The sequence below is a fragment of the Cavia porcellus genome, unplaced genomic scaffold, assembly GCF_034190915.1.
Source record: "Cavia porcellus strain 051 isolate PalLab524CR breed Dunkin Hartley unplaced genomic scaffold, mCavPor4.1 scaffold_5, whole genome shotgun sequence".
In the NCBI taxonomy this organism is placed as follows: domain Eukaryota; kingdom Metazoa; phylum Chordata; class Mammalia; order Rodentia; family Caviidae; genus Cavia; species Cavia porcellus.
Genome location: NW_026947488.1, coordinates 28,987,744 through 29,005,792, shown reverse-complemented (window position 1 = coordinate 29,005,792; position 18,049 = coordinate 28,987,744). Strand labels below are relative to the sequence as shown.

At 44.7% G+C, this 18,049-nt stretch overlaps 1 protein-coding gene across 1 annotated transcript in view; it reads left to right on the top strand.

Annotated features, from left to right (window-relative positions):
- Nucleotides 1–17,615, top strand: part of Pofut1 (protein O-fucosyltransferase 1) — a 30,994-nt gene extending 13,379 nt beyond the window's left edge. The window contains exons 6-8 of the mRNA XM_063249466.1: nt 4,545–4,737; nt 6,598–6,840; nt 9,561–17,615. Coding sequence (XP_063105536.1) covers nt 4,545–4,737; nt 6,598–6,840; nt 9,561–9,749 — 625 coding nt within the window. The 3' untranslated portion in view covers nt 9,750–17,615. The remainder of the gene's footprint in view (nt 1–4,544; nt 4,738–6,597; nt 6,841–9,560) is intronic.
- The last annotated feature ends 434 nt before the right edge of the window (nt 17,616–18,049 follow it).

The window sequence follows — 18,049 nt, the reverse complement described above, 5'->3', positions numbered from 1 at the left end:
TAGCTGGGATTACAGGTGTGCATCACTGCTCTTGGCCAGTTCTTGAGTTGCCCAAAGTTCAAATCCAGGCTAATCATTTAATTTCTTGTAATGAGTCATCTTTAGACTACCTACCTTCCCTTCCCTTTGATGAGGTAAAGTACCTAAAGCACCTTTGCAGAGGAACCCAGTTGGAGGTTTCAGTTCCTCCTCCCTACCTTAACCATTGACCCTTACACATGTCAGGGCTCCAAGTAAGGCAAAGGAAATTTATAAGCTACAAGTCTAGGTACATTAGGATTAAGTTAGGATACATGTAACAGAACACCCAAAATAACAGTAAGTGAACAACATTTTTTTCTTCTGTAAAAGAAATACTGAAGTAGAGCCAGGCATATTGGTACATGCCTGTAATCTTCAGGAGGCCGAGGCAAGAGGATTGCTGTGAGTTCAAGGCCAGCCTAAACTGCATAGTAAAACCGTGTCTCAAAAAGACAAAAAAAAAAAAAAAAAAAAGAAGAAGAAGTATTAGAGTATATATCTAGGGCAGGATGGCACCTCCACAGTGTCATGAGAAATCTGGTTCGTGCATTTCCATTCATTCTTTGTACTGACTTATTTTCAGTGTTACCTGTTGGGCTAGGATGGCAGGTAAAGCTCCAGCCATCACATCCTAGGCAACTCAGGAGATAGAAGGGGCAGAAGAAGGGCACAGCTGCAGCTTTTTTTTTTTTTTTAAAGAAACAAGGTCACACTGTGTTGCTCAGTCTGACCTGCTCTTAGGCTCAAATGATCCTGAGCCTCTCAAATAGTTGGGCCTACAGGGACGTGCCACTATACCCAGCTACCCAGTTCTCCTCCCTTTTTAAAGAAGTCTTTTTAAAAAAAAAAAAGATTGGTCATGTGTGCCTGTTATCCATTTTTTAAAAATGTTTTTGTCGCTGAGGAGCAAACCCAGGGCATTTTGCTTGCTAGATAGGTGTTCCTCCACTGAGTTTAATTCCCAGTCCCTTTTTTTTTTTGTCTTTTTCCTTTTTATCGGTACTGGGGATCGAACTCACGACTGCCTGCTTGCAAGGCAGGTGCTTATGCCGCTGAGCTAAATCCCCAGCCCCTACAGCCCCTTTTTTAAGAAGTGTTGCCCCCACCAACTTATAACCCAATCTCATTGGTTAGTGGAGAGGCACATGGGCCAGACCTACCTGCAAGATGTAAAGTGAAATGTCCTTATTTTGGGCTTCTGTGTATCTAGATGAAAGCTGAATTCTAGAAGAAGATAAAAGGGACTTTTTTCCCCCAACAAATGACTTCCAAGAAATCCTTCCTGCTTTGTTGGTTCTACATCTATAAATACCATTGTGGAGCTTTAATTCGATTGGCATTTATTGCTCAGTTACTGTCGGAAAACTGTGGCCCATCTTGTTGAGCCTTTCAGGTGGACAAAGATAGCACAAGTATTTGAGTTCACGGCTTATCTTTTTTCCAGACTGCAGCCTCCCTGTTGCCACATAAACAGGTAATAAATAATTAGCAAGGCTGAAACCAGACTGAGGCTAAAGGATGAGAGGGAGCGAGCCCTGCAGAGAGCGGGAGGAGAGGGAAGGACTTCAGGGCCTGCCTTGTGCATGTTCTGGGCCTCTGCACTCAGCATGGTGTTCCTCCACAGTCTCGTGAATGTGCACTGGATGTATGAGTGGGTGCTGTGCGTGGAGTCTCTCAGCGTGGTGCAGCAGTGCAAAATTCCAGGGCGAGCAGCAGGAAAGGCAGCTTCTAAGGACTGACCTAGGGTAGATAGGTGCCAACTCGCTGATCAAGTTTTCCTTGTAACCAAGGCCCCTATTCCCTGTTTTCTTTCCACATAACATTCTTTGGCCTCACTAAAAGCAAATGAACAAACAGCTCAGTCTTGGTCTCTTGTTGCTTATTGGGCCAGAACTGACAGTTACACCCAGGTACTGACCTGGGCAGAGGGACACACAGTCCAAATCTGTCTGATTCTTCAAGAATCAGCTGCAGGTTCTTCCCATGAAATCAAGGAGAACACAAATCTTGATCTTATCCTGATCATCCAATGTCCTGGAAGATAAGAAAAATTCTTGCTTTCCTTTCAGTCTTTAGAGGTCATCCGAAGGGAGCTGGATTTTAGGTCTGGCCATAGTGATGCTCAGATAAACCTAATTCCTTCCTTCTCCAATGCCTGACAGTGTGCTCTGACCCTTTTAGTAAGGTTTCTCACTCTTTCATTCTCTCAGCAATTCTAGGAAGACATATTAATTGGCTTGACTGTGCTAATCATTTATATACATGTTGTACACATTAAATGTATACATTTTTAAAGAAAAACAGCTTTAGGCTGGGCATGGTGGCACTCACCTGTAATGCCAACAGCGGAGGCAAGAGGATCACAAGTTCAAGCCCCCCTTGGGTAACTTAGTGACTTAGTGAGACCTTGTCTCAGGTCTGGTGAGGTAGCTCAATTCAGAGGTCCTGGGTTCAGTTCCCAGAACCACTGCCCCCTAAAAATAATAATAATATTCAGCCTTATGAAATAGGAAGTTTTTTGTACCAGGGATTGAACTCACAACTGCCTGCTTTCAAGGCAGGCGCTTAAGCTGCTGAGCTAAATCCCCAGCCCCCAAAGTGGGAAGTCTTATAGTGCTACTAAACAGTTAAGATAAGTGAATCTAAGGCATACATAATTGACAGGCATAGATAGATGAGCAGATAGATAACTAGGAAAGTGTAACCATGCAGAAAAAAAACATCTTTTGGGAAGGGAAAGAAAAAAAGGAAACAAGGATATTTAGATGGATTTTTTTTTTTTTTTTTTAAAGTCTGAAACAAAGCAAAATACTAACTTCTGGTGACTTGAGTCATGGGTATGTGGATCGTTATTCTCTATATTTGCTTTATAATTTGAAATATTCTATAATTTTTATTTCAAATTTTTATTGTAATAATTGTTGATTCAGAAACAATATGGAGAGACCTAATGTCTCCATTACCCAGTTTCTACCAATAGTGCCATTTTGCAAAACTGTAAAACAGTATCAAAACCAGGATATTGGCATTGATACAACCCATCTATCTAGATGGATTTCCTGTTTTACTTGTACTCACGTGTGTATGTATTTCTGTGCAGTCGTATTGTGTATAGGTTAATCTTTTCATCACCACAGTTGAAGTACTGAATGGTTCTATCAGGGTAAGAATCTTTGTGTTACCATTTTATAACCACACTCACTTCCCTAAACACATACCATCCCTACCTGTGATACCCACTAATCTCTTCTCCATTTCTGTTTTCTTCTCCATTTTGTCATTTCGTTATCACATAAATGGAATCATATAGTATATAACCTTTTGGAATTGACTTTTTTAATTGGAATAATTCCCTTGAGAACCATCCAAGTCATTGCCCGTGTTGATACTTATTCCTTTTATTGCAGTAATATTCCCTGGTATGGATGTGCCACACAATTTGTTGCATCATTTATTCATTGAGTGACATCTGGGTTGTTTCCAGTTTGGGCTACTATGAGTTGAGTCAGGCTGCTATGAACATTAGTGTACGAGTTTGTATGTGAACATAAGCTTTCATTTCCCTGGAATAAATGCCCAAGGATACCATTGCTAGGTAATATGGTAATCACATGCCTAGTTTTATAATAAAAAAACTGCCACACTATTTTTTAGAGTCACTGTCTCTACTGCATAAAGCTTAGAGAAAGTATTTGACTGGCCAGGACAGGTTATTCCAGCTGGAGGGAGGAAGTATACAAAGATCTAGAGTTTGAGAATACAGTGTGAGTTCATGATCAGCAAGGTGTTACATTGCTGGTTGGAGTCTGGGTTTAGCTGAAGAGGGAGCTCCTACCTGTGCCAGGCTCTATTCTAGGCACATTAGAAGTGCTGCCTCCAGGGGCCTCAGTCCAACAGAAAAGACAGCTGTGAAATAATTGTGAAATGCACAGTGTATAAATGGGGAGAAAATAAGTCTTGACAGGATATGACAGAGACATTTGCAGGCCTTTGGTATATTCCATGAGGAAAGGGACCATGCCAGTCTCATTCTTCCTGGGTCCCAGTACACAGTAGGAATCTGTAAATATTTGATAAGTGCTGAATGGTCTAATCCAGGGTACACAGTCCCAGCCGTTGGCCTCAGTAAGCAGCTGCACGTCTCAGTCCCGCCATGTGGGTAAAAGGGCAAAGGCTTGGTCCAGACACCCCACCTTGGAACGAATTACCACACCACAGATTGGAAGCCAGCATGACATATAAAAAGTTGGAATGCTCTACTGTAAATTTTTAATTGTTGAACAAGCAAAGAAGGTTGTAAATTCCATGTGGCGGGACAGTATTGCATATTGTGCCTGCTACCATTGCCAGGGTTTCTTATCAGCTCATTGTGATTTCACAACCTCTTGGGCTTCTTGCATGTTACAGGGGCTCCTCTGCAGGATCTCTGGGGCATGGTGCAATGCCACCCTTTTCCCGTGGGGGTGGTAGCCTGGTTCTCTGTGTCCTCTGTCTGACTTCCGTTTGTTCCATCTCATGCCTAGATTTTCACCAAAGGAGCATCCAGTGCTCGCTCTGCCAGGGGCTCCAGCACAGTTCCCTGTCCTGGAGGAACACAGATCGCTCCAGAAGTACATGGTATGGTCAGATGAAATGGTGAAGACGGGAGAGGCCCATATCCACACCCACCTCATCCGGCCCTATGTGGGCATTCATCTGCGCATCGGCTCTGACTGGGTAACTTCCTCCTCTCCCTGGCTGGCCCATCCCTATGAGAATGCCCTGAGTCCCCAGCCACTGTGGAAAGCACTCATTTGGCCAAGTCTGTGGGATTATGTCTTATGATCCCAGCGAAGCTCATGTCAGAAGTGTGACTTCAAGGTGTTTGCTGGCCAGCTTTCATTTTTAACAGCTGCCAGTTGTGTCCTCATTTTACAGATGGAAAAACTGAGGGATGGGCCAGATCCCAAGTCAAGCAGCAAAATAGAGACCCTCATCTGGGCATGGTGGTGCATGCCTGTAATCCAAGCACTCAGGAGGTTGAGGCGGAAGATCACTACAAATTCAAGGCCTACTTGGGGTACATATGAGACCTTGTCTCAAAAAAAAAAGAAAAGAAAGAGACCCCCTAACCTAGGAGTTCTCTGTTCCAGATCATTACTTAGCTAGTAGACTGCTTCTTGAAAAATGAATTATGGAGATTGAGTGGGGTTTCCCCAAGAAATGAACATGCCATTCTCCCAGAATTTAGATGGTGCTTGACTGGGCAGAATCCTTACCAGATTACCCTCCTTGTGTAAATAATAGAGCCAACATAAATGGCCACCTTAATGTACATGAAGAAATTTGTATATTTGTTGGAAATGCTCATTGTTGAAAATTTTTAAATATTGAAGCATGAGAAAATTAGATTAAAATGTATTCATAGTCAGTTGATGATATAATCCTGCCCTCTGCTCCAAGGAAAAAGAGCTAGGCTTCAAATATTTTATGAATGGTTTTAGCTAAAACTTTAAGGAGTAGCTCCCATTATGTTGTAGGAACAACAAATGATAGTAAATTGCTACTTTTTTTTTTTTACAAAGATACCATAACAGTAACATCTACTCAGAACATTATAACCATTCTCACTTATAAATATAGATGCACAGATCCAAAGAAAAATATTAAAAGTAAAACCCAATAATATACTAAATATGCAACTCAATGCTGGGCATGGTGGCGCTTGCCTCTAATCCTAGCAGTCTGGGAAGCTAAGACAGGAAGATTGCAAATTCCAGTCCAGAATGGGTAACTCAGCAAGACTGTCCATCTCCCCCACCATGGGCAAAATAGTGGGGCAGGGAATGTAGCTCAGTTGAAGGCCCTGAGTTCAATCACCAGTATCATCACTACCACCACCACACACAAAAAAGTCATACAACTTAAACAAGTAAAATCTACCCCAAGAATATGATGAAGTTCATAGTATTAACACCCAAAGAAGAAAAAAATCATATGATCATCTTAGTAGAGGACAAGAAAGCATTTGATAACAGTCAATACCCATTCATGATAAAACCTCCTAACCAGCCAAGAATAGAATGGACCCACCCTAACTTGATAAAGCTATCTCTCTGTATATGTGCTGCCCAAGGCTATCTCTCTGGAGCCCACAGCAAACATGTACCTCATGGGGAGCTATCAGAAGTGTCCCCACTGAAGTCAGGAATCAGATAAGCTGCCCCTTATCACCACCACCGTTCACAATTATACTGAATGTCCCAGATAACGCAGTGAGACCCAGAAAAAAAATTGTTTTGCAAAACCAACATCCTACCAATTCAGAAATAACTACTATTACTATTTTGATGCATTTCCTTCTTCCATTAATACTTTAAAAAATATAGTTGGGAATTGGGGAGGGGATTGTAGCTCAGTGGTAGAATATGGCTTAGCATGGAGGAGGCCCTGGCCTAGGTTCAATCCCTAGAACCAAAAAAAAAAAAGCCAGTGGTTGGGCTTCTCCTGTATATCCTGTCTTTCCCACACAGCGGTTGCTTCTCCTGGGGTCCAGGCAGTTGCTGCTGTCTAACGTGGTACCCGCCCTCCTCATAGAAGAACGCCTGTGCTATGCTGAAGGACGGCACCGCGGGCTCGCACTTTATGGCCTCCCCACAGTGTGTGGGCTACAGCCGCAGCACAGCAGCCCCGCTTACCATGACCATGTGCCTCCCTGACCTGAAGGAAATCCGGCGGGCTGTAAAGCTCTGGGTGAGGGTGCTGAATGCTCAGTCAGTCTACATCGCCACTGATTCCGAGAGCTATGCACCGGAGATCCAGCAGCTCTTCAAAGACAAGGTACATGTGGGCAAGGGCCCAAGGCAAGAAAGTGCCAGCTGGTCCCGCCCTCCTGCTATACACTTCCTGTCCTCCCCTGCACTGGGCCTTTTCCTGGACATGCATTTCTTTCCAGGTCCCATCCCGTCGCTAGCCCAGCTCTGACCCCTCCACAGATGCTTTCTAGGCTTCCCTCTGATCCTATAGCTCATATAACAATTTTTGTCTTCTCTTGAGGCATTTTCTTGATTGACTGAGACTAGTGTGGAATTGTGGCTTATTTCATCCAAGCAGTATGGGCTTCTTGAAGGTGGTATTCAAGGATGAACCACTCTCTTTTCCTTTGATATCTAGACTGGTGCTCTGACTTCTTGAAACCTGAGCCCTTCCTCACATTCTCACAAGCACCAGAGCACAGGACAGTGCCAGACACATAGTATCTAACTTGTTGAGTAAGGACATGGGGGAATGGGCCTTGAGAAGAGATCCAGTAAGGTAGAGAGATGAAGAGCATTGATTCTGAGCCAGGTGTGTTGGGGCACACCTGTAACCCCAGCACTCTAGGAGGCTGAGGCAGAAATATCACAAATTCAAACTCAACCTGGGCAACTTAGAGACCCTGTCTCAAAATAAAAATAAAAAATTTAGGGCCAGGGATTTAGCTTAGCAGCACAAGCACTTTCCTGGTAAGTGTGAGGTCATGAGTTTGATCCTCAGTAGCAAAAAATTTAGCTGGGCATGGTGGCATTTGCCTATAATCCCAACATTTGGAGACTGAGGCAGGAGAATTGCTGCAAGTTCAAGGCCAGCCCGGGGTGCAAAGTGAGTTCAAGGCCAGCCTGAACTGCATAATGAAACCCTGTCTCAAAAAGACAATAATAATAATAACGATAAAAAAAATTTTAAAAGGGCTGGGAATGTAGCTCAGGGCAGAAGTCTTGAGTTCAATCGCTTATACTGTAAGCAAAAAAGAAAAAGAAAAAAAGACTGAATTAATATAAGCATTCAGTAAGACTTTATTAAGTGAGTGAAAACTGTAAATGTTGGGAAAACCGTAAGAAGCTGACCCTGAGAGCTGTTGCCTTCTCCTTTATTGGCCCATGTGCACGCACGCGCGCACACACACACACACACACACACACACACACACACGTACAGGAAGCGCCTGCTGGTAGAAGTGTTGGCTCAGGGCAGTCTGGTCCCCTACCCACCCATTTAATAGCTACAACATCAAGCTGGGAGACGAGGGTATCTTTTCATTCCACTCTTCCATTTTGTAACTGAAAAAACCAAAGTCTCAAGAAGGGATTGAATTTACCCAAGAGGTCCCAGCGCTAATTATAGTGGGCATGACACAGACTGGGTAAGTTTCAGGGTGTAGGTGGAATTGTTTGGGGGATTTTGGCCATGATTAAACTGGTTTTATTTCTTTGCTACAACCCCAGTAGCAAGCTCATGGTTTTTCTTATATCAGAAATTCAGTGGAACAGCAGAGCACTTTCTGCTCTGTCTGCCCACACCCCTCCTCACCTCTGTACTAAGCCGAAGCACTTGGAGAGTCCCGGGGAGTTTTTCGGTGAGCTTTAGAGTTGAAGTGTTTGTGGCACCTCGAGCTTCTTGCCATTTTCTGTTTCCTGTTCCTAGGCCATTCTTCTCGCCTGTCCCCACCCCTGCTCAGCCCCTTCTCCCTGGGCTCAGGCCCCGCCCTTCCTTCTGAATTAAGTTTCATTCCTCTGTGTCACTAGGCCAGTGACCTGTCAAGAATACTGAGAAATAAAATGTCCTAGCCTGCCAGCATGGTGGCACATACCTATCATCCCAGCACTTGGGGAGCCAGAGGCCAAAAATCAAGAGTTTGAAGCTGGCCTGGGTTACATTAGCAAAACTTTGTCTTAAGAAAAAAAAATCAGGGCTGGGGATTTAGCTCAGCGGCATAAGCGCCTGCCTTTCAAAACAAAACAAAACAAAGCATGTTTATAGTTTCCTTTGTCAGTTCTGTAGAGAGGCAGTGAGAGACAGTGAGGCAGCTGTGATAGCTGATTGGACCCAAGGTGAAGGTGGCTGGGCTCTTGGGGCGCCAATCCCTCATTGGAAGGATTCACCTCTGGGGTGGGTGGTGACTGGAACAGGGTAATGGGACAGACAGGACTTTAGGCCTGGAGTAGGTGTGTAGGAGAGGGAGGCATCCAGGCAGCAGAACCGGATGGGTGGGCTGTCTGCTCCAACCTCAGATTTGGCGGAGAAGCCCATCAGGCTAGGGCTTTGTGAGAATGAGAGAATGTGTGCTGAGCTTTGAGAGCCTGCTCGGGATCTGTGTGTGTGTGTGTGTGTGTGTGTGTGTGTGTGTGTGCGTGTGCACGCGCACACACAGCATATGCACATACACATGTGCATGTGTGCTGATTGAACTCAGGCCTGCTAACTAATCTGACTAACCCTGAGCCACACCACAACCTGTCAGGATTTTAATGGATAGAGGAAAGGTACTAGGTCAGGGGTAACCCTGCAGGCAAAGGCACAGAGCTGTGAATGGTAGAAGAGAAGCTGAGGCCTGAGGAGAGGCAGCAGGTGGCCAGTGCTTTGCTCAGATACCTGACTCTGCCTGTCCCTGCTGCCCACTCCTCCTTCCCTCCGCACCCTTAGCCCGGGGAGGAAGGTTGAGAGCATGAAGCCGGGGACCTCAGCCAGGAGCACCTGGCCTGCAGTCACTTTAGCTCATGTGCTCTGCCTTCCTCTTATAGGTTAAGGTGGTGAGTCTGAAGCCAGAGGTGGCCCAGGTTGACCTGTACATCCTTGGCCAAGCTGACCACTTTATTGGCAACTGTGTGTCCTCTTTCACTGCCTTCGTGAAGCGCGAGCGGGATCTTCAAGGAAGGCCATCTTCTTTCTTCGGCATGGACAGGCCCCCTCAGCTGCGGGATGAGTTCTGATGCTGGCCGGGGCATGGGACCCGTCTCAGCGGGGTCCCTGACAGCCAGAGGTGCTCCCAGAACTGCAAGCTCCTCTTCTTGCCTGTCAGAGATGGAGGACAGTCCCAGGGACTTCCTGGAGGAAGACTTTCCATCACCCGGCACAGGGCTTCCAAGCTCCGAAGGGCCCAAATGTCGCTCCATCCCATGTGCTTCTTGCTGTTTCTCCGCTCAGCAGAGCAGTCCAACATTCTCTTTTCATCTGCCCTTCTCTGAAGAGCCTGAGATGCTTAACTCTCTCCAGAGAAATTTTTATATAGAGATTTTTATAGTTTTGATACAAGGTCATGACTGCCCTATAACTCTCTCATTTTTAAAACTCAGTCAAGTCTGTTAGCATAGAAATGTAAAGTGACCTTAACTGAAATGTGAATGAACCCAGGTTGGAGTAGGTCAATTAGCCACTTTTCCCAGTGGCCCCCACTTGTCTCCACTGCCTGGCAAGAGCCTTGTCATTCTACTTGCAAGGCCATTGCCAGGTGTTGGGGTATGGACATTCTCCTCCATCGAAGCAACGAGCAGACGGCAGTTGTCAGTCATGGTGCTGTGCAGTCAAGGGCAGCCAGGTGCCACTCACAAGCACATTCTCTGCGAGGAGCACACGCTACCAAGGTAGGAGACCATGCTGTCTCTCTCAGTCTTGGTCGCTGATGCCTGACAGGACCCTCTGAGGCCACGCTCTCCAAGGGCCTGGTTGGTGTCCAGAGCCTGTTCTGTCAGCCCCAGTCCTGCAGCTGGAGCCCTCACACCATCTGTCCCCGGAGGAGTGCCTGCCAAGCCTCTGACATGGCGAAGATGCCCAAGAACCCAGGAGCCATCTGAATTCCCAGTTGGAAGCAGCCTTTGGCCCTTCCCATGGAGTGTGATCTCTGCTGTTGCCATGAGGCACTGAAGTATTAGAATCATGAGGTTTGGGGCTGGGGATTTAGCTCAGCGGCATAAGCACCTGCCTTGCAAGCAGGTGGTCGTGAGTTCGATCCCCGGTACTGATAAAAATCAAAAAGGTATCTCTCAGATTCTTACAACCCACACCACCAGAGAACCTGCGATTTTTTTAACCTTGTGGTTCTAAAGTTCCATATCCAGCACCTGTGGATCTCTTCGCTGCTGTGACCTTCCTTCACCTTAGATCCTAGAAAGGTGGCCCAGAGCTTCATTCTGGAGGTCTCCCTTAACGGGCTGTGAAAAGAAATCCTTTGTTGTCCAGAGTACAATGAGTCAGAGGTCAGAGGTGGTGGGAGGATTTCCAGTGCCAAAGCCAGCATTGCTGCCTAGAGCTATCTCCCGACAGAGCTATCACCCGACTCTAAGCAGGAGAAACCTCAGAAAACACTTGCATAGTTTTCCCTCTTGGGAAAACAGTGAACTGTTTTAATCCTAGCAGAGACAGCTTATCTGTCCAGACTTGTCCTCCAGAGGAAGGGCCACAGACTGGGGAGCTATGTTGTGAAAGCATGGCTCACTGGCCAAGTTTATTTCTGCATTCCTCTGCATTCTTAGCTTTACAATAAGTACACACTCGAGTCTGTGGCTCCTCCCCACATCCAAATCATCTGAATTAGTATCTGCAGCATTGCTGGCTTGTGTTTTAGGAGAGAGGCCAGTGGAGTGCTCAGATTCGGGTGTGCTTTGTGGGCAAGCATTTTACTCCTTGACTCTGCGTCCTCACCTGTAAAGTGGTAATAAAATCCGCAGGTTGTTGAAAGCTCAAATCAGCTAAAACTTACGTATTTAAAACCACAGTGTAAACTTGAAGGAGACAAAGGCACATATGTAGCTATTGATTAATTTGCTTCTTTACCTCTGTTCCATGCCAGGCACTGTGCTTGTCAAGCACTTTATAGGCATTCTCTTGTTTAATCTCCATCCCAGCCTGTGAAGTAGTGACTATTGTCCTTGTCTTTCTGCACAAGGGAAAACAGCTTGGAGAATTCTCATGTCCCCCAAGCTGTGCACTGGTTATGTTAAACAAGTATTTGTCCTCACAAACCCAGGCCATTAGCCACTGTACTCTGTTACCCTCAGTTCACAGGATGCATTTCACAATGCATCTTGAAGAGGCCTCTGCTGGAAAAAAAATCAGCTACCTTGGTCTCTACGGGGCACGTGCTGTGTATTTGCCACTGCTGGGTTTTTGGAAGGAAGAGGTCATGTAAGAAACAGCCCATGACATGGAGCTTACTTGGCCCTTTAATTTAGCATTTTCTCATTTAACAAGTATTGATCATCTACTATGTGCCATGATCCTCAGTCATTGTTCTTGAAGGATTTGCAATCTAGAAAGTGGAAGGCATAATTAAAAAAAAAAAAGTGTTCTTGGGCTGGGAATTTAGCTCAGTGGCGTAAGTGCCGGCTTGGCAAGTGCGAGGTTGTGAGTTTGATCCCTGGTACCAAAAAAAAAAAAAAAAGTGTACTGAGAGGTAGTGATAAGTGCTCTGAAAAGAAACAGCATGGGATGAGAGGATTTGCCTTAGATAAGGAGAAAAGCTGCCTTATGGAGAGAAAATGCACATTGTAGCACACTGAGGCTGGCATCTGAGCCTGAGCTGCAGAAAGGAGCCAGGAGCAGCAGACCAGATGACCAGGTGATGCTCCAGCAGCCTGCAGGGTTAGGCTGAGGCCTAGACTTGGCTTTTAGTTGGAAAGATACCTTGCAAGGTTCTGAACCAAAGAAGGCGATGATCTGATTTGTATATCCAAAGGGTCCTTCTGGTTGGCAGGTGGAAAGGGGGTTGGAGAGAGGAGTGAAAGCAAAGGGTATGGGGTCTGTGGCGTGGGTGCAGGTGAGAGTCCAGGGGGTTTAGCTCTCCCTGACTGAAATGCCAGCACCCTCTTCTCCCAAAAGCCAGATGCCACTGCATTATTTTTAAATAAAAATAATTTTTAAAAACATTTTTATAATTCAGTCTTTTTCAAAAGATTTAAATCTTTGCAAAGTTTTAATCAGGCATCATGTACATCTTCATGTCTTGTTTTTTTTTGTTGTTTTTTTTTGTTTTTGTTTTTGTTTAAGAGTATGTCATATTAACCATGCAGGAAACAATGTAAAAAAAAAAAAAAAAACAAGAGTATGTCATAATTCTTAGCCAATACATAACCTGAATAAATGCTTTTAATTATATAAAGTCTCATTGAAGGGTATCCTATAATTTGTCATTTTCCTATTATGAGACTTTCATGTGTTCCCAATTTTTCACTATTTGAAAAATGTATTCACTTATAAAGATTTTTTATTTAAAATATGCACAAAAAATAAAATGTGCACTAAGATAAATTCCCAGAGGTGGATTTATTGGATTTAAGACTCAAAAGTAAAACTTTTTATTATGGAAACATTAAAATATAAACAAAAATGGCATGTAATAAACTGGACTCATAGTTTTAACAATTGTCAACATTTACCAGTCTGGTTTCATTCTGCTTCCAAGTCTGTTGCTCACTGGTCTTTTAAAGATAATCGGAATACAGGGACTGGGTATTTAGCTCAGCGGCATAAGCACCTGCCTTGCAAGCAGGCAGTCGTCAGTTCGATCCCCGGTACCGATAAAAAGGAAAAAGACCAAAAAAAAAAAGATAATCGGAATACAAAGCCAGGTGTAGTGGCTCACGCCTATAATCCTAGCACTCAGGAGGCTGAGGCAGGAAGATCATTGCGAGTTCAAGACCAGCCTGGGCTACAAAGTGAGCTCGAGGCCAGCCTGAACTGCATAGTGAGACCCCGTCTCAAAAAGACAAAAAAAAAAAAAAAAAAATCTGAATACAGATTGAGGAAGAGCCAGAAGGTCTTGCTGACATGTTGAATGGAGGTGGAAGGGAAGGAAGAGCCCAAGCCACAGGAAATTGTCCCTAATTTGCAATGACCTTAAGGCAGGCCTTCCCTCTCCATACCTGGTGTCATGTTGTAGGTGCTGTTATTGCTTGTGTCTAGATGTCCCCCTGAGAGCCTCATGTGGTCATAGGTAGAGCTTTTTGGAGGTGGCTGAATCTAGAGTATCTGATGCTAGGATTAAGAGTATCTGCTGAATCTAGAGTATCTGATGCTAGGATTAAGGATGTTATGCTAGTATTGATTCGTAGAACTAAGGGTCCCTCAGTTTAGGTGTGAGTTGTATCCACCCTAAGGACAGGTAGCCTGGATAGAATACAAAGGACAAAGGGAGGGTTGTTGTGGTCACTGTTTGTTCCTTGCTGCTTGCTCCTTTTTTTGCCTTCTGCCTACCATGAACTGTTTTTCCTCTGTGATGTCCTTCTCTGCCATGCCAACCTGCCTTGGAGCCAGCCAACTATGAACTGAAACCTCTATAAACTGTGATCCAAAATAAACCTTTCCCCCTTTAACTTTGGGTATCAGGTATTTTTTTCTCAGCAATGAGAAAACTAAAAGAAGTGCTAAGGCAGTCTCAGAGCTTCCTTGGAATGCTACCTGGTAAGGCAGATTGCCTGGAGTCACCTCACAAGACACCTGAAGAACCCAGCTAGCAGCTAGGCCACACCCAGGGATCTGCATTTTCAAAAGCATCTACAAGTGGTTTTGATGCCCATGTCCCAAAGCCTGCTCAATTGTGGTTGTCAGCCAGCAGCATCAGTGTCATTTGGAGGAGCTTGGTAGAAATGTAGCATCTCAACCAGGGATTTAGCTCAGTGGCATAAGTGCCTTCCTGGCAAGTACAGGCTCATGAGTTCGATCCTTAGTACAAAATTTTAAAAAATTCCAAACCCAGCAAGGTCACACCTATAATCTCAGCATTTAAGGAGGATTTCAGGTTCAAGTGCTTTCTGAGCAATTTGGTGAAATCCTGTCTCAAATTTTTAGAAAGGGACTGGCTTGTAGCGCAAGCCTGGCAGGTGCCACCAAGGCCCAGAACTTTAGCAGGTGCTTCATATTGTGATTGTGTTGACTTTTTCTCTTACCCTGTATTGAAGAGTGGGGTGGGAGTTGGGAGAATGGGATATGCAACTTAATGATCAAATCTTTGGTTGTTTTAGGATGAGGCCAAATTTATAGATGTAAACAAAGAAAATTTTAAAAAATTTTTTAGTAGAGTTGGGTTTTGGGTCAGGCAGAAATGGAGAAGCTGATGTTGAAAGGAATAAAGGTGAGGGACACAGCTCTGAAACACTATAGATCCTCCAGAAATAGGGAAAAGAAAGAAAGAAAAGACGGAGAAAGAGAGCTGAGCTTCCTTTTCCATTTTTAGTTCACCTCAGAAAAGCTTAGTAAATAATAAGTAACAACAATAATGAGCCACAGGCCTGAAAATAAACACCCCTTCTTCTGACTCTTTTTATCCCTGCCAGAGTTGACAGAAAAAGCCCACAGAGCCTAAGGGGAAATCCTGCACTTTAGATTATGCTGTCAGAATTCAAATTCTTGCTTGAAACGTGGTTTATTTTGGGGTTAGGACCTTTCCCCGAAATAACATTATTTAAAAGCAAGCAGGTTTGCTTTGCTTTGCCATCTAATCCTTTTTGATCATCCTGGAGGGCTCCCAGAATCACCAGGTAAACAGGAGCAGGGAGGTAACAAAAGCATTTCCCAGAGACCTCCCTCCAAGGCAGCTGATGCAGCAGAGCAGGGAGACTGTAGCCACCCCAGGGTGCAGCCTACAGAGGAGCCCCGACCTTCTGAAAAATCCGCCCCTAAGAACTGGCATCACTGGAGCCTCAACTGTTCCCTCAGATGAGGTGGGAGGTTCTTTACCACTCTGATGGTGTAGGAGAGATCTCTCCTTTTCTTTCTCAACCCTGCTAGCAAGGCTGGTGAGAAGGCCCCACTCCAGTGTCAGCCTGTTACTCCTGCACTTGCTAGGACTCATCCTGGTGGAGAGAGCAGACTTCAGACTCAGGGAGGCTTAGCTAGTTGGAATTCAGTTCACAGTTTTCGCTATATTTTTTTTTATTTGGAGATGTGTTTTAAAGTTACCTTTTAAGAAATTTAGGTTATAAAAAGTGAGTTGGGGGGCTGAGGATTTAGCTCAACGGCATAAGCACCTGCCTTGCAAGCAGGCGGTCGTGAGTTCAATCCCTGGTACCGATAAAAATGAAAAAGACAAAAAAAAAAAAAAAAGTGAGTTGGGTTCAAGGAGACACACTAAACGGTGTGGCACGAGGACTGAGAGTGAAACTCGGGGGCAGAGTGTGTGCTTAGCAGGCATGAGGCCCTGGGTTCAATCCTCAGCACCCCCAAACAATAATGAGGCATGAATTGTGAAGGTTAAGTTTGGGAGAACCTCTCTCAGCCTCATCTTTGTGCCCTAAAGATACCTGAGGACATGATCCTGATGGCTCAGTGCCAGACGGAGGCACAAGGATCAGAACTCCTATCAGAGAAACTGTCCGTTCAAACCCGCTCACCCTCCACATCTCCAGGCTGTTGTCAGTTCTGCCTTCTGCTTATGCTTGGGGTTTCAAGATCTTCTTGTATGATTTTTTTTTTTTTTTTTTTTTTTTTTTTTTTTTTGCCTTGGAGCCCTGCAGCCTCTTGAAATTATAACAAAAACTGTTCAAAGGACTACAAAACTTTAATTCACCTGGTTTACAGAACAACCCAAAGAGATAGCTTCCTCCCCCCCCCCCACTGCTGGTGATGAAACAAAGACCCCAAACATGCTGGGCAAGTGCTCTACCACTGAGCTACATACACCCCTGTGCCCAGCTGCTTTCTTATTATCTCCATTTTACAGATAAGGGCACTGAGGCACAGGAAGGTAAGACAATTATCTGAAGGTCACACAGCCTGTAACCAGCAGCGCCAGGACTCAGAGCCTGGATGTGTGGTATAAAGTCAGCCTGTGCTGTGCTGACTTTCTTGTCACTTATCAGAGGGCAGTGTCTGCTTATCTGTTTGCCCAGCTAGAACTGAGGTCGTCTCCTGGACACCCCACCCAGAACACGGACCCTGCCTCAGGTATCTCTGTTCATCAGCGCCTAACCCTGCTGCTTGGCTTATGAAAGTGTCCTTTGGTAGGGCTGAATGAATGAATGAATGTGCAGAAAAAGTGGTCTGGGCGGGGAGTTGGCTTCTGCATCATGGAGAGTTCACCGAACACGTAGAAGATGAGTGGAAAGCTGGGCATGATTTCAACAGCTGCCGGTGGGCAGAAAAGCCATGGCAGATGATGGACTCAGTGAAGGAGCAGCAGGCAGTGCCATGTGGATCCAGGGGACAGGGACACTGGAACATGTGAGCGGTGCGAAGAGCCGAGAGCACCAAGTTAAAGTCTTAACCAAGGTTGTCTCTGGGTGAAGGTCAATGGAGTGAAGAGAGGAGCGGGGAGTTTTGAGGACTCACAGGACCCCCTGGAATCATCTGCACATGAAAGGCTCCTAGTGGCACCCTTTGAGGAGGGCACTCCCAAGGGCTGAGCTTGGACTCTGCAAACTATTCATGCAAATAAATTCATGTATGAGGTAAAAAGAAAAAAGTACAAAGGAATATACCCATAGAGGGAAAAGTGACCAGATCCCTCCCTAGAACCACTTTCTTGTGAGCCTTCCAGAAAATTTTCTTGCTCTACAGATATTCTTCATTTAAGGAAGGTCCTTAAATGAAGGACCTATCATTAGGTAGGACCTATCATTAATGACCTACTGTTCTGACTTACAACTTACCACAGAGTTGCAGCCTGACAGGTGTTTTTGTTTTTTTGTTTTTGTTTTTGTACAGTGCTGTACAAAAGCTTCAATGTCTTTTTTTGGTACACCTCATACAATACTGTAGTTTTTGCTGGCTGTACGATACAGTATAGTGCTATAGTTTTATGTTGTGTTATACATTACAGTATTGCATGAGAGTTACGCAAATAAAAGCAAAGTTGTCAAGTTGGAGTTTCCTTTGATCATTTCTTTGTTCTGAGTATTGTAATGTACATATCACATACAGTTTCTCATTTAGCAACTAATTCATTCAATGACCTCAACTTAGTCAGAGGACTACGAGGAGCACCTGGGGCCTATTGTATTTTAGGCACATTCACTAAGCATGTTGTGTTAATAAACAGCATTCATGAAAGACAAAGTCTTAAAGATATGCAGTATTTCCTTAATATCTGATACTGGGGGAAAATAAGCTACTTGACATTTCTTTCAATAGTGAGGCAGGGGGCTGGGGATTTAGCTCAGCGGCATAAGCACCTGCCTTGCAAGCAGACAGTCGTGAGTTCCATCCCTGGTACCCATAAAAAGGAAAAAGACAAAAAAAAAAAAAAAAATAGTGAGGCAGAAGAAGCAACCTCAGATTGTCTGAGGCTAAATAGCCTCGG